Source organism: Limanda limanda, chromosome 9 (genome assembly GCF_963576545.1).
Source record: "Limanda limanda chromosome 9, fLimLim1.1, whole genome shotgun sequence".
Taxonomy (NCBI): Eukaryota; Metazoa; Chordata; class Actinopteri; order Pleuronectiformes; family Pleuronectidae; genus Limanda; species Limanda limanda.
This window is the reverse complement of record NC_083644.1, coordinates 12,633,704-12,649,062: the sequence shown is the minus strand read 5'-3', so window position 1 is coordinate 12,649,062 and position 15,359 is coordinate 12,633,704. Positions and strand designations below refer to the sequence as shown.

Genomic DNA, 15,359 nt, shown 5'->3' with positions numbered 1-15,359 from the left:
AACAGATTTGTGAAGTAACTAATAATAGTCTTCTCTGAATCAACTCAGGACTCTTAGTGCCACGTTCAGCTATAATCGTATTGACTCTCTTTATGACCCTGTCTTAAAATCACTGTCTACTTTTAATTCGGCATGCACACAGAATCAGCTACTTGGCCATAAACAATTGATGTGGGCTGCTGCTGAATAATGAGTGCTGATGGTTGCAAGACACGGTGATAATGTGCAGGGTAATATATTGAAACAACAAGAATCAAAAGGAAAATGAATCAGCACAAAAAAGTGTTGCATGTTTACAACACGTTATCTGCATTCATCATTAAATGCCTGTGGTGGTTTTACAGGCAGCAGTAACCACAACTGCAAGCCAGGGGGCAATTCCCACTAAACAGAGACCACACTGAAGATAATTATATAGGAGGAGGTGAGACCAACATTTTACTTTCGATCTAATGGTGCATAGGAAGTTTTCTAGGAAAATAATATTCTGCTTCTAAACATTAAAGTCATTGGATCTTTTTTTTCTCCAGATGCGTATGGAAACGAAAATGCTGCTATCTGATATGAGAAGACAGCATTTGAGGGAGCTGGGTCTTTTGTTGAGAGAGGAAATGGGTGGACCGCAAAGCGGCAGGCAGATAACATCAGATGGGAAATGTTCTCCCATGTTGCATCATAACAACTAGGCCAGTCTGGTCCAGGCTGTCTATTTGCTTCTATCTATATCTGAAAAGGCAGGTTTGTGTTTGTAATTGCAGCTCTCCACATAATTTGTGTCATTGACTCGTCGTACTTTTAACATCGTATCTATCTCACTGTGCAGCGGCCGATGATGATGCCAGCAGAGACAATTCACCTCATATATCTCACTCATCCTGCTTCTGTCACCTACAGACCACAGCACCACGCTCAAGCTCTGTCTCAGCCCCCCTCCTTGGATCTGTTCTGACATGCAACTATGACAACAAGCTGCATGATTCACGGAAAAGACACAAAAATCCCTCTGTATGAAAATATTCCCTCAGATAAAGATAAGGTCTTAAGTCTATATTCTTCAGAACAAAGTCAAGAAAAAGAATCGTTTCACGTGATCTTTTAGGTAAATTAATTTAAAACAATGTACAAACAGAATATTCATTGTAATAGATTATTACTTATTTTAAAATACAAATTGCCACCTTTTTTCCTAACTTGGTTCTGAAGCATAAATACTGGTTTATTGTTGCAGACTATTTCCACCCTTGATCACTTATTGGTCACAGGCATCAAGTTATATTATCAGACCTGCTGACAGCTCCTCCACACCTCCCTGCACAGCCTCTCCACCTTCTTCAGCTTCATGATGGAGAGTTCAGATATAATCCACAATCCTTCTGGTCGCTGCGTCCCGCAGCTCGCTGTCTGATCTTCCTTTCTCAGTTTTGATACTGCTCCAAATTTAGTGCGGCGGGCTTATAAACTACACAGCAGTTATACTCCAGTTGTTCATCGCCTTGTAACCAACCCTCTATCTCTCCCTCTTCAGGGTCTTGTTCACTTCTCACCCCCCCCCCAATCCTTGCTTTTCTTTTCTTCAGTCTTTTGACTGTTGAAGCCACAGGCATACAGTCCATGCCTTTCCATTCAGCTTCAATCACTTTGTGCTTTGAGAAGATTACATTCTGCTCCTTATTCCTCCAGAAAATCTGCCTTTTGAAGTGGGTCCGTGTCTCTTCTCTGTACCCTTTGGTTCTGTCTGGGAGTTTCTTGACAGTACAACTGCAGATGGTTCCAACTTCAGAGGATGAGTGTTAAAAACCACCAATCCACTTTAGAGGACCGCTGTCTCCAGTCTTCAGATCTGGCTTCAAAAACACTGTTGTTTTACTCTTTGTCAAATAAAAAACAAAATTTAGTTCAGTTTTTTGTCAAATTTGTTGGTTTACAAATCAGGAAATATGTTGACAAGCTGTAATGAGCTCCCCCTTGACTCCTGTACGTGTGGCTGGACTCCTTCCTATGTCCCATTGTTGAGAAATGCCTTATTCTCATTCAGCTCCTCCGCTGCTCCAGCCTCAGAGCGACCAGTTTTTATTCGACAACCTTCGGTATCTTGGGTTTCTTAGCAGTGTTTGCTCAGCTGAACCTCAACAGTGTGAGTGTGAGAAAACCCTTTTCCAACCCCTAGCTGCTCTCTTTCTCATTCCCTTCTAACTGTAACAGCAGTTCCTCTGTGATAATCATCTTAAAGTCACATTTGGCCCATCCTCTGGCCCAGAAGGAAGGCTCTGTTTGTTTTCAGAGGATGCACACAGACACACACAGAGCGGAAGCAACAGTGAACAAAAAGATAGCAATACTACACACATACAATAGAGGTTGTCTAGAGGTAGAGGTTCAAGGTCAAAGTGTAGTTGACCTGCTCCATAAGGATGTGACTGTAAACTCAGGATCACTTATGTGCAATTTCAGAGGATTGCAAGAAAAGTTACCACCTGCAACGATTCCTCTTAACTTGAGTTAAGGCCCTGAACCAACATGTTTCAATAAGGAAGCAATACCATCCTTGCCTACATAATAAAACTTGTTTACTTTTGACAGTGCACTGGTATGTAAACTCAGCTAACAGTTATTCTTCCACTGCACTAAAAATAGCCCCAAGTTTGCTTGTGTTGCAAGTGTTTATACTGTCGGTTCTGACATCATCGGAAATGTTGTCCGGGACCAGTATCATGTATATTTTTACAGGAAGTATTAAAATGAAAAAGGAATTGACACTTGAATCATAAACTAAATGAACTACATTTCCCCCCAATAACTGAATGGGACAGCACATTTTTATGATGTAGAAAAACTGTAATACAATATCTATTTCAATAGTTATATTACATTATGTAATAAAATCAGTTTTCCGATAATTTGAGGAATGTGCTTAAAAGGTATATTTGTTTAATAAAATACTGAAATGAATACAAAAAAATAATCACTCATCACAAGACTTAAAATAAGAAGTAAACCTGATGAAGTCATATCAACTTTAATTAGAATGGCACTCAGTAGAGCACATTCCACCGCAAAGGATCAACAACAGTTGAATTCAAATCAAGCTGAACCAAAAATCACACACGCATTGATATCAGTTTTGCAATATTTTTTGTCATCAACATCCATGAATTATGTCTTGAAAATTTCAACTAAAATTGGGAAAATGCCATATGTCTTTCTTACAAGTTTGAATTAATTAAGTAATTAGTATGGATAGAGCATCCATCCATACAGCACAAAGAATATTAAGTTTACAAGTTGTTTCGGGCCATTTGTGCATATTCTAAATTATTTTGACCCAGACCATAATGTCCTCAAGATTTAAAACCAAATGTTAAGAATGTGTGCAAAAGTTTTTTTTAAACAAAACGTCTTAGAGCAACTGCTGATGCTTTGGACTAAAGATACTGTAATGAGTGTGCATGTGTTTATCGGTTTTGGGCTGTACCTGTCCTCCAAGGTGTTTCATAAGAGGTTGTAGTTCACTGAAGAGGTCATATCCTTGGTGAAAGAAGGTCAAGTGGGCGTACATGAAGGACAGCATCTGTAGATATGACGGTTGTTACTCAAAGAGGTAAAGGCAATGATGTTTGAGTAAATTGATGTGTTAACAAATATATACTTACTGATTTCAGGATTTCTGATCTTCTCTTGGATTGCAGCACATTGATCTGTAATGAACAAACAACAAAACAATGAGAAACTTTTTTTTACCATTGATGTTTCTTGATCATGCAAAAAGGCTTCACATTAAATAAGATACTGTGAACATATCCCATCTGACAAAGTGTGGACAAGAGAAGGAAAAAATTAGGTAAAATACTGAGGGATGAAACAAATGATGGAAAAAAGGCAAATGAAAGAAAGCAGACAAGTGTGAAATTAGTTGTACTGAAGTTAAATAATGTCACAATCAGCCCAGGCATGTCCTGGACAGCCGTCCTTACAGCTGGCACCAGGGGGAGCCCTATATCTCATTGTCTCACACATAAGCAGAGAGGGCTCTTCTCATTTGCTCCTGTGCTTATATCTTTGTGAGGACCCTTTTAAGCATAGTGAGGACATTATTGGATTGGGCTGTTTGATGGTTAAGACTTGGTTTTAGGGTTAGGGTTAGGATAAGGTTTTGGTTCGGCATTAAATTTGGATGGTTCAGGTTGGGGTAAGAGGCTAGGGAATGTATTGTCTCACTTATATAGAAGTACAAACTGTGTATTTTGTGTGCGTGTATATGCTGTGTGGCAGACTCTCCTCCTCCAGAGCTCATTACCAACATGCTCATTACCGTCTGTTCTGTGAGGTTAACGTTGTAAATTAGGGATAAACTGATGGCTGGTTGAACATGTGGACTGATGCTGGCGATTCAATGTGACAGAGCAGAACTAATAACAGTACCAAAGGTAATGACTGGGTGTGGTGGATGCATATGGCCACTATGAAAAGCAGGGCATCTTGTGATTACACTTCATCACTCTGTTTCATGGTTAGCACAGATCATTTGGTTTCCTTTTTTGTGTTCGGTAACGCAGGAACAAAAGACTTCCATCCGGTGAAGATTCAAAGTCGAAATCCTTGTTGTGGCCGGCTATATTTTTGTTGGCAGGGTGTTGTAAGGCCCCCTTTTCCCTAGCAACACTAACCACACACTTGTGTTTATACACAGATGTAACTCCCACTTAGGAAAGGAAGCTTACTTTTCCAACTACTAATCCCAGTGGCTGATGCATCATAACTTTTACAAGGCCCCTGTTTGTCTTTACAGAGATTACAGCCAAGTAGCATGTCTAATAAGCAAGTTTAACTGGAAACGCACACAAACACAACAACCACATCACTTTTATCAGCATTTCGTTGGTAATTGGCTGGTAAATTGTGGTAATTCCACACTTGCAGATTTGGGTGAAATTTAGGCTTAAATCAGTCCTTATTTAGGAGTGGGAATTTTCAAGTTTGTTCGATGTAAAATAAATAAGACACCCATATTTCCGAAGTAATATCAGATTTCCTTTGTCGTGTGTATTAACATTTTAGGAGCAAATTTATACGTGAGTGGTTATCTGTTCATCTCTAATTCCATCTATAAATGAAATCTGAAGAGAGCAAGTGCAGCGGCTCTTTGCTCTTCTGTTCGTGGCTCTTTTGTTTTATCTGGTGTGAAATGTTTTCCCTTGCTGAGCTTCTGCAAGCAAGGTAAATCCCTGGCCGTCAGCAATATATTAGGTTGTTTTACCTGCACGTTATAATTGATGAAATATATTATTTTTTACTTCTATGCACCAACCATGAGTAGCACTCATAATTTTGTTGCATTTTTGTAATTCAAATGCTCTACACTCTATTCTATTTTATTTCTAGGCTTGATAACCGTCAATGAAACAAACCCCTAAGGGTAAAGTTTAGTATTTTACGACACAGCTCTAAGTGGCACCGCAGGGTAAAACAGACACGCTCCATTCTTAAAATGCGAGTCCGCCTTACCACCCCTCACATATATTTTTCTCTTCCTCTGCCCTCTTGCATGTCACTGTAAAACTGTGCACGGTATAATTAAGCAAAAATGCAGCAAAAACAATTTAAAAAGAATAAAAAAAGAATAAAACTACAATCAGTCTCAAATGCTTCCTGCGAGAATGGCTGCATAAGTTAGCTGCATCGTAAAAAAAGTGCTGATGGCACAACCCTAAATGTGAAACTTTAAAAGGAGACCAATTTAGATCAGCTGTGCTAGCTGTTCAGCGTATAGATTTCCAATGAGCACACTAATAGGCAAGATAAAAACTCAACCAATTTCTCACAGCCAGGCTTCGTTTTATGAGCCAGTGATTATTTAGTGGGACAGTGGAGAAGACTGCCTAACCTATTTTGAAACCTGATATTGGGGTTTCTGTTCAGTCTAATTTTGGAGCCACATGAAGCATTGTCTGTTCTTTGAAGTCAGATTCAATAACAGGGCCGGCAGTTTCCCTATGAGATAAGACAGCACACATTCGTCAGTGAGAGGAAAGAGGAAGGGCCTCAGCTGATGTTCAATGATGCATGAGCACTACTCACAGCCAAAGATCAGATTTAAACAGCTTTACAAGTAGCTGTAGTATGCCACTGGGTACTATCAAATCATTGATACTTTTTCAGGCAAAATCAACAGCAAACTAATTAACTAACTGACTGAAGCAGCTGCCACTGTCTGTGTGCTGCAAATGTTTTGGGGTTGAATCCTCTCTGCTGTGGTAAACTTGAACATGACAGGTGGATGAACTTGAATGCAACACAATGAAACACAGCTGTTGCTCACTCTTGACTGTAACACGTCAGCATTTTTAACCTGACTCAGCATATTATCTTCCCCATGCAAATGTTGGCTATGGGTGTACAGCTCCGCTTTTTTTTTAAGCTTCCTTGTGAAAAGCTGCATGTCAGCAATCTATTTAATTCAGTTCAAATCAATTTTTCTTAACTAAATTACAACACACATTATATCAGGACTCTTTACAGAGTAATGTCAAGACCTTACACTCATAAAGAAATCCAGAAGTTCCAACAGTGAGAATGCCCGTGGAGACACAGGAGCAAACAACAACAAAATATATTGATATATATATATATATGTATTGTGTCAATAGAACTTTAGAGAATGCAGTGTATTGTTAACGGATTCAAGATGTGGAATTCCATTATGACCTCATGTCCCATCATAGTATGGCCACCACTTTTCAATAAGTTTCACTTTCAGCTGCTACTTGAAATATGTAACAAAGCTTCTGATTCTGTGCAAGATGTCACCCAACTGTTGTATCAATATGAGAAAAACAGATTATTATTATATTTTTGGCTAGTGTCCCTCCTACCTGTAAGACGTAGTCGAGCACGATGTGTCGGAAGCACTTGCGTGTGGCCGTGAGGATGTTGGTGGCCTCCTCCACCTCATGCTGCTTGTTGCGGGGCGCCTGGGCGTTCTTTATCAGCGCTGCCTCCTTTTCATCGCTAACTTTATCAAACTGCTTCTTGGCTTCTTTGAACTTACGCAGGTCACTGGCAAAGAGGAACGGAAAGGAAAGGAACGTCAAGTAGTGTAGTTCATAGTAAAAAAAAAACCTTGGTCAAAAGTTTAAAACAAACTTAATCATTTGGTGAAACTTCTTGACCCTGCTCTTGTGACTGGAAAGCTGCTGCGTATATGTGCAAGTTACTGTGTAATTTTGAGGAGGATAAAACAAGAATCCTCGAGCATTGTGATCCACATTAATTGTTTGTTGTGTTTTGCCTGAGTGAGATTAAGTCACTTTGGAGTGCTGTACGGTAGTGACTAGTTGTGAGAGAAGTATGGCTGCGGCTTATGTGGGTGTTTAGAGCTGTTGTGCAAACAGCAAAAACTGCTAATCCTTATAATGAAATAAAACAGAATCCTCCACTGCTTCCTATGTCATTACTGTAGTATTCAGAGCTGTATCATTGTAGGCAAAATGAGGGCCACAGTAGATTTGAAAATAGAACTGTGGGCAGTCACAATTTTCTTTATTATATGAAATCAAATTTTTCAATTTTGTGGTTATCTTAGTGTAATGTAATTACATGCTCTGTCTAAATCCATTGCACATCAGATATGAGACGTTCCTCGAGCTTCTTCTTCATATTTATAAGTTGAAGAGAAGGCGTTTTCCGTTCCACATCTATAATAACATGGATTTGAAATGCAGGTGTGTTATGTTAGTCAAGTATTCTTAATATGTATTTATTTACAACTGAACTGTATCCCTCCGTATTAATGTGCTCTGCCTTTTCTGAGAGATGAAACAAAACTGTTTATTTACGTCATTCTTAAAAAAGCTCTGAATGCTTTAAAAACAAACACCTTCATTGATTATTTTCAATTATTACAGCACTTTATACTCACTCTTTGACAAAAGTTTGAAGCTGGGTCTTGATTGATCTCTGGGCTTGATCAAATAATATCTGCGAAGAGAGACATTAAAGTGTTAATGCTCCTCTCTGTTTTGAAAAGAAAAAAGGGTTCTCCCTTGTTATTTGAATAATTCAATCATTAAAACAACTCAAGGCTCCAACTACAATAAAAAGAAAGCATTAAAAAGCTGAGTATAAGCTTCAGTATATGAGGACTTTTGTGAGCATCACAAGGTGGAATTATGGAGCTAAATTTACACCAACAAGCTGACTCCCCTCATCAAGACATAATGTTATTCGTTTAGTCTCGGTTGCGAGTTATACCCCCATTAATGTGAATGCTTCCTTAAAAAGGAGCTCCAACACAAAAAAAAAGTTCAGTGGGATTTCGTGGCCGGACAAGACAAGATGACGAGTGTGGCTGTGATAAGACGCCACCACTGAAAACAGATTGAGCTCTGTGTTTGAGGGGATCATGTGCTGGAAGATGGCTGACTGGTAAAAAAAAAAAAAAAAAAAAAAAAAAAGAACTATCTGACAGTCAGCTGATGTGACCACAGTCTGCATTGTTGAGTCACAGTCTCACGCACTGTGGCGCCTGGAGGCGTTTAGGGGACGAATCAAGGAAACGTATAAAATTATTCACAAGGAAAGACTCTGGTTTAAAAAGTGCAAATTAAAAACACACCTGGACAAATCCTAACTGAACTCTAAACCAAATCTGGGCAAAACCTTTCAAAAATACACTGGTGAGGATTACAAAGAGAATTCATAATCTTTGTCCTAATTTTAGGTTTGTATCACTACAAGGCAAAGTTTAATGCTGCAGCTATAAAAGCGTAAATAATGTTGAATGCATTAGTTTTAAAACGTGAGGTTCACTATCAATCTACCTTGTGTTATCCTTTTTTCCTTTTGTTTTGATTGTTCGATTGGATCAGAAAACCAAGTCCAACTTGCCAATTTTCCATCAAATGGACAGTGTAGAAACAAAAGGTTTAACTATAGTGTCTTTTTTTACCATAAATTGATGCAAAAAACTGTAGTTCCTGTAACCTATTTGTAATATAAAGAATCAGGGGTATGGGCATAAACAATAACAACGAATTTATGGAATGTTTGGGACACTACAATCAAACAGACCCTTCAATTATGATATTATTTTGTCTTTATTGTCCACGAATAAAGCCTATAGCACTGTTGAAATGTTCATCATCCACAGTCAAGATGTTGATCTTAAAATATCTCATATGTCACAGATGTCACATGATCGTGTTACGCAGACTGGAAACTCACTCTGAAAATGTTAATATAAACAAGACATGACTAGAGGGAGATCCAAAGAGGAACTGTCAGTGTGGACCAAGTCTTCTCTCTTTGCTTAAAGGCATCTTAATGAGAACACAAGCAGAGGAAGGTTGTGTGTCCATTTTTAAATGTCAGCGTCATGTCTACCAGATTCTGACAACTAGGAGCAACAAGGGGATACTGGGAAAGAGAAGCCACTTAATCAGATCTGTCCCACCGGGCTCTTTGGAGTGTTTAATGGGGGATAGAAAAAACAAGATAAATAAAATAAATGATATATACAAGGGATAAAGTGCAATATATATCTATTATCTGACATCCAGTGGCTGGACAGTAAACCTATATTACTCTGAATAAAGTCTAAAATGTGTTTTCTCTATTTCTGTTGCCTCCATGATAACAACCACATTGTAAAAAGCTGACCATGACTGTGTTTACTTCAGTAACGCATGATTTACTTCAACAGATAAACACTCAAGGAAAACATGCAAGGCAGCAAACTGCATTTTCAACAGAGACTCGCTTCGCTGCTGACTTTACATGCCTGAGGAGGAAGGTTGTTTTTTTCTTAAGTGACCAAAAAATCCCAGAGCTATGTTGACATTTAAGTCATGGTTTAAGAAAAAAAAAAGTTTTTTCTTGCATCTGACCCAAAGCCATTTTCTTTTAACCACTTTTTATGGAGTGCAGTGTTTGCTTCTGCAGTCAGACATTTTCAGCAACACTCTGCTTCACATTTTTCAAGTTCCTCAATGTTCAAAATAGCCCCAATAAAAGCAGCTGCACATTATATGTATTTTTTTTGTGGTTATTGGACTTTTTCTGCCTCCCTTCCTCTAACAAGCGTCCCTACATTCACAAACAGATTTTCTTGTAATCTACTTCCGTTCTTCCCAGCAGTAAATTAAACTCTTGACAGTTAAATAGCTGTCCCAGACTGAGTTTTGTCATCCTGCAGCTGTTGAGCGGGGCAAATAAGTAATGATATTACATCCAATTTCACATGGCAGTGATAGCATACCGTGTGATAGTTGATCATCTCCTGAAGGCTCTCTGCAAACTTTGTCAGACTGGACTGTGGAGAGAAGAGGACAGACATGAAGGCAGACAGACAGAGACAGAGACACAGACAGAGAGAGAGAGAGAAAGAGAGAGAGAGAGAGATTGTCAGTGTGTATTCTTACACCTGACAGATAAGAATACAACAATGAAATAAAAATAAACTGCACAGGGCAAATATAAAAAGTAGGCTGCACAAACCACAAATGGAATGAAATGCAAATTTCTGCCAAAGGCTAAATCTTAGACTGCACAGACACACACTCTGTCAGATCGGTATGGCTTAATGTAAACTGTGTTTTGTTTTAGAGACAGAATGGTAATTGGGAAAGAAATCTTTTGGCTACGCTACTAACTCCAAATACAGGCAGCGGCAGAAGTTCAAACCCCAGGGAGAGGCAGTGAGGCCCATACACAAAGACAGAGAGGAAGTGCTGGCCTTGCCGTTCAAAATTCATGTGAGAAAACAAAACAAAACATCTGTGCTTGGCAAGACCCAAAGGACGGTACAGGAATTTAATGGGGCTTTTAAAAATCTAAATATGGATTTCATCTATTAATGTCACCGAGGATGAAGGCGTATTACTACTCATTCAAACTCTGATGTTTCTTTTAAACACATAATACATGTCAATAGAGGCCAGAACCCAGGCACTCAAAAAAAAGGAATACTATTTCTATGTTTGAGATCAAGACAGGGTTTTTTATTGTTTACCTCGATAACCTCGTCTCTGGTGGACGACTGGGCTAATTCTCGGATCCCATTAACAAACTGCTTGTTGGCTGCGTTGTAGGCTTTTCCAGCATCGATCATCCCAATGCACAACTTCACCAACTAGAGAGAGAAAGACAAAGAGATAAACACTTAAAAGGAGGATAAAGAAATACAGAGACGTAGTAATGGACAGAAACAGAAAAAGATGATAAAGCTTCCGTGAAGACACATTAGAAACCGTGCTGGTTAATTTAATCAGTCATTCATTCTTATTAAAAACCCTTGTAGTCGTTGGTGGAACTGTGGAGCATAAACATGATGCTTCGTCAGTTTGTATAAAAACCGGTAATTCTATCCAGGCTGACAGCAGAGATATTAACAGGTTATTTAAATTAACAAAAAACTCTTGCCTTTATCCTTCCACTACTAAATAGGAGATGATGACACAGACACAATGTGCCCATGCAGACAAGCTGCTACAAAAACCCACTCAACAAAAATGAGAACTTTAAGAATTTTCCTGAATTCATTAGTTAGTGATCAAAATGCAAAAAGAAATAAAACTGAAAAAGTCTCTTCTTTAAGAAAACTTATTACCAACACCTGACACATTATACGGTTAAAATGTGCTTACACTTAAATCAATACGGCTGTGTGTGCATGTGTGGAACATAGGTTGTACAATGAAAAATTTGAACTGTGGTGTCTTTAGTCCATGATCCCTCAGCTCACGCACACACGCACACATACTTAGACACACCCACTCCCCAGATCGTTCTTCTGTGGAGAAAAAAAGGGAACTGATGCTGGGGCTGAGTCACAGTGGTGGGGCGATGAGGAGGGCGGGACTCTGTAAGTCCAGGAACAATATGCTGTGATCTTCTAAGCTCGAGGCCTCCTCCTCAGCTAGTGAACATGCTCTTGACATTGTAGAGATCCATTGTTAGAAAGAATCCTTTTCTTAACAGGGTTGGGTACTTGTAAGGCTTAACAAAATATTGTTTGGCTGTGTTTTTACTTTTACTTTTTACTTTGGGCAAGTTAATTTGAGCTGAATGGGTGAAATGAACTGTGATATTGCAAACTATGAATGCAACAGCAATCTGAACCAGTTTAAGGAAATATCCCCAATAGGCAAAAACATATGGTCATAAAAAAGCATGGATTACTGTTTTACCTTTACTTAAAAAGTCAAGCAGATATTCAACAAATCACACTGAGATACAGAAAACCATGACGAGAACAAAAAATCTGCATCTTTAATTTACTGTAAGAAAAATGTTTTACCATCATAGTTTTAACCATAGACTATATAGACAGAGACAAAGCTACTTGATCATCACCAGGGCTGTAGTGGGAAGTAAATGCATGTTAACGACGTTAACGTAACTTTTGAAATACAAAACAGTGTTTACGCATAGTTTTATGGTGGTTCTCAATTGATATTGTCCAGTTTTTTTTATTATTTACTTACATGACATAGTTGTCATCAAAATGTCTTTTAAACGCTTACTATGTCCCTGTTGCTGCTTCAGGATTGGGGCTGTATTACCCTCCCTCCTTACTCTCCCGCTGACCTGCGCTCGCTTCAGAACAACACTGGAGCACTAGGTAGGGGAGGACCCGATTGCCACTGCGTACTTCGCACACTGACAGTGTCTATATTAAAGTCTTACTCAATCTGTCAGAGGATGTACAGGGGGACAAGGCCAGAGACAAGCAAACATTTCCCCACTCACAGGATGGCCTCTGTAGCTGCCAGTTCACACAGTAGAACAAATGAACAATTAACCAATGTTTTTCATGGGTGGTACTCACTTTGTCCAGCTTGGATTCCAACTCACACACATCCCCCTCTACTTCCTCTATGGTGGCTCTGTTGGGACAGAAACAAAGATTGAAATCAAGTGTAACCACAAGTCAATGGTATCAACTCCACTGACATGGAGACATGTTTATATACTTGATTAAAACACAGAGAAAAGATACACTGGGGGGAAATCATTGTGTGAAGAACCCTGTGCGAATATGGTTCACCATCTTTGCCACGTTATTATCAATTTCCAATATATATTCTGTCACCACATACAAACATATCAGATAAGAATGAATGAATCAAACAAAATATTAATCTACACAGTGCTAGCTAAGGTAAAACTCTGATGGGAAACAGAACACTTGTTGCATGTCAATCATCTTTTAAATACAAGAGACACTTAAGTTAAATTCAGCTTCACCAGCCCGCACATACTCTACAATTACAGTCTCTGAAAACTACAGCTGTAATACATGACAGTATATACTTGAGAAGTACTGAGACAAGCACATGCAGACACTCAATCCATTAGAGGCAGCCAAACTGAGAGCTGCCATTTTGGGTAATGCTGCAGGGCTGGAGTCAGGTCTGGCATTGTGCCCTTAAAAACCTGACAAAGCACAGCTTGGCTCTCCACAGGATCAACAGCCTACGAGCTTCACGGTGCCTCGACAGGCGAAGAAGAAACTCAAAGACCTCATGCCAGCACAGCCTCCCTGAACTAATCCCTACACCGTTCAACGTGTTACTGTGACCTTACTTCAGTCTGGTACCCAATAGATAAGTGGCGGATGAACGTCTTTTTAACACTGTAAACTTAATAAGGGAGCAAACAGGTAATAAACAAGACATTGTAACCAGAGATTCTGTTTAGAGGTAAGGATACAGCAGCAGAATAGACTGAACTCAGCTGCAACATATCGCCATAACACCTAGGTAGGTTGTTTTCAAACTCTCACCGGATTCAGGAATAAGCCAATAAAGTCTGAGCTGAAGCACTGATCAAAAATAAAAGCAACAACAAGCACCAAAGGAAAGACAAGAGAAAAGCAGTGGTGTGTCACACAATTGTCACACAGCTCAGATGCAAGTTCCACATCAAAAAGGGTTTAGTGGTAATAATTTGCAGAAAGGAAACTTTACACAATAGAAACATTGAAAAGGCCTAGACATGCTGGTGCCGCTGGAGCAATTGTATTTGTTTATAGTATAAATTATAATCAAGATTTTAGGCTGTTATCCTCCTGCCCTCAGGGTAAATCTCTGAAGATAGGAATATTAGTTTTAAGCTTGAATGTTAATTATTTTTTTCTACATTCAAGGAAAAACTGACATAATATGCAGCACCGTGGGAGTGCCTGTATGTGGTGGGGATTAAGAAAGGCACCCCGCAGTAGCAGCAGACGGTGTTCCCCAAACCCCCCCCAAGCTGCTTGTTCCTCCATATGGTATCATATCAGACTGACAGCTGCCAACATCTGGCCACTGTCAGGGAAAAACAAGAGACAGACTGAGCTGTGTTTTCAATAAGGGATGTGGGGACGAGCAGTTCACAAACAGATGTAGAGAAAGCCCCTGCTGTATGTATAGAACAGATTTATACAACATAGTTATATCTATTGTCTCAATGTGTTCTGACTGAAGACAACTGTAAAACTACAGCCAAAGATTTTAGAATCAAACAAGTGCTTGGTGTGGTCTAATTCATCACGTTTATTGCATTTGTCTTTTACAGTTGTGCCTCATCAGCAAGTCACAACACTGAATAAATGCAACCTTTACGCCTTGGAAGACACTCCTGCAACAGAAAGTAATTGATTTGACTGAGTAAGATAAAGCACTGTAGGTTGTCTGTCTTTAGAAACTGCAATAACTTAGCTGAAATCTCACGAGGTAGAACGCTTATTGGAGACCAACCAATTATCTGGCTGCACAACAGCCTCAGTGTGACCAGGAATCTGCTTTTATTAAGTCCATGACTAACTCACCAAACCCTCAGGACTGCTTCTCCACTGGTAATCTGAGATCAGAGCTAACTGGCTGGTTTATTCTGTAATAACCAGGAAAGCAGGCACGGGGGGCGATTCCATCTTTCAGCAAGCTGGATTATATGGAAACTAAAACCTCACTGTTGAGTCTGCAAAACCAACATGAGCCTAATTCAGCCAAATATGTTAAGATCCAGGCAGCCCCGTCACACTAAACCCACACCACCTCAAGGCTGTATTGTGAGCCTTATTTGGTTCATACAGACCTAAACTTTAACAGCCATTAACGTAAAAGATTTTAGAAATATGTTACATGGGAAGAGCTTCACAGAGATGAAACACTGTACTGTCCATTATCACAAGGCTTTACTCTCAATCCAAACACAGCAGGATTAAATGAGGACTTCAGACGAGGAGGCCAGAAACAGGGTCAAAAGCAATTAAGAGCTTCTTTCCCTCTCACAGACCTCAACCCCGGTCAAAAGCTAAAGAGCGTGTAACGAGCACTGTTGGCCTTTGTCAGTTGCTACAGGCACAGTCCATTTCTTTG

At 39.4% G+C, this 15,359-nt stretch overlaps 1 protein-coding gene across 1 annotated transcript in view; it reads right to left on the bottom strand.

The window, feature by feature from the left end:
- The window catches only part of LOC133010200 (arf-GAP with coiled-coil, ANK repeat and PH domain-containing protein 2-like), a 45,847-nt gene that overhangs the window by 20,504 nt on the left and 9,984 nt on the right, over nucleotides 1–15,359 (bottom strand). Inside the window, exons 2-8 of the mRNA XM_061077680.1 lie at nucleotides 12,824–12,881; nucleotides 11,006–11,125; nucleotides 10,253–10,306; nucleotides 7,916–7,974; nucleotides 6,870–7,053; nucleotides 3,651–3,695; nucleotides 3,473–3,568 (exon numbers count right to left, since the gene is read on the bottom strand). Of these exons, the coding sequence (XP_060933663.1) occupies nucleotides 3,473–3,568; nucleotides 3,651–3,695; nucleotides 6,870–7,053; nucleotides 7,916–7,974; nucleotides 10,253–10,306; nucleotides 11,006–11,125; nucleotides 12,824–12,881 (616 nt within the window). The remainder of the gene's footprint in view (nucleotides 1–3,472; nucleotides 3,569–3,650; nucleotides 3,696–6,869; nucleotides 7,054–7,915; nucleotides 7,975–10,252; nucleotides 10,307–11,005; nucleotides 11,126–12,823; nucleotides 12,882–15,359) is intronic.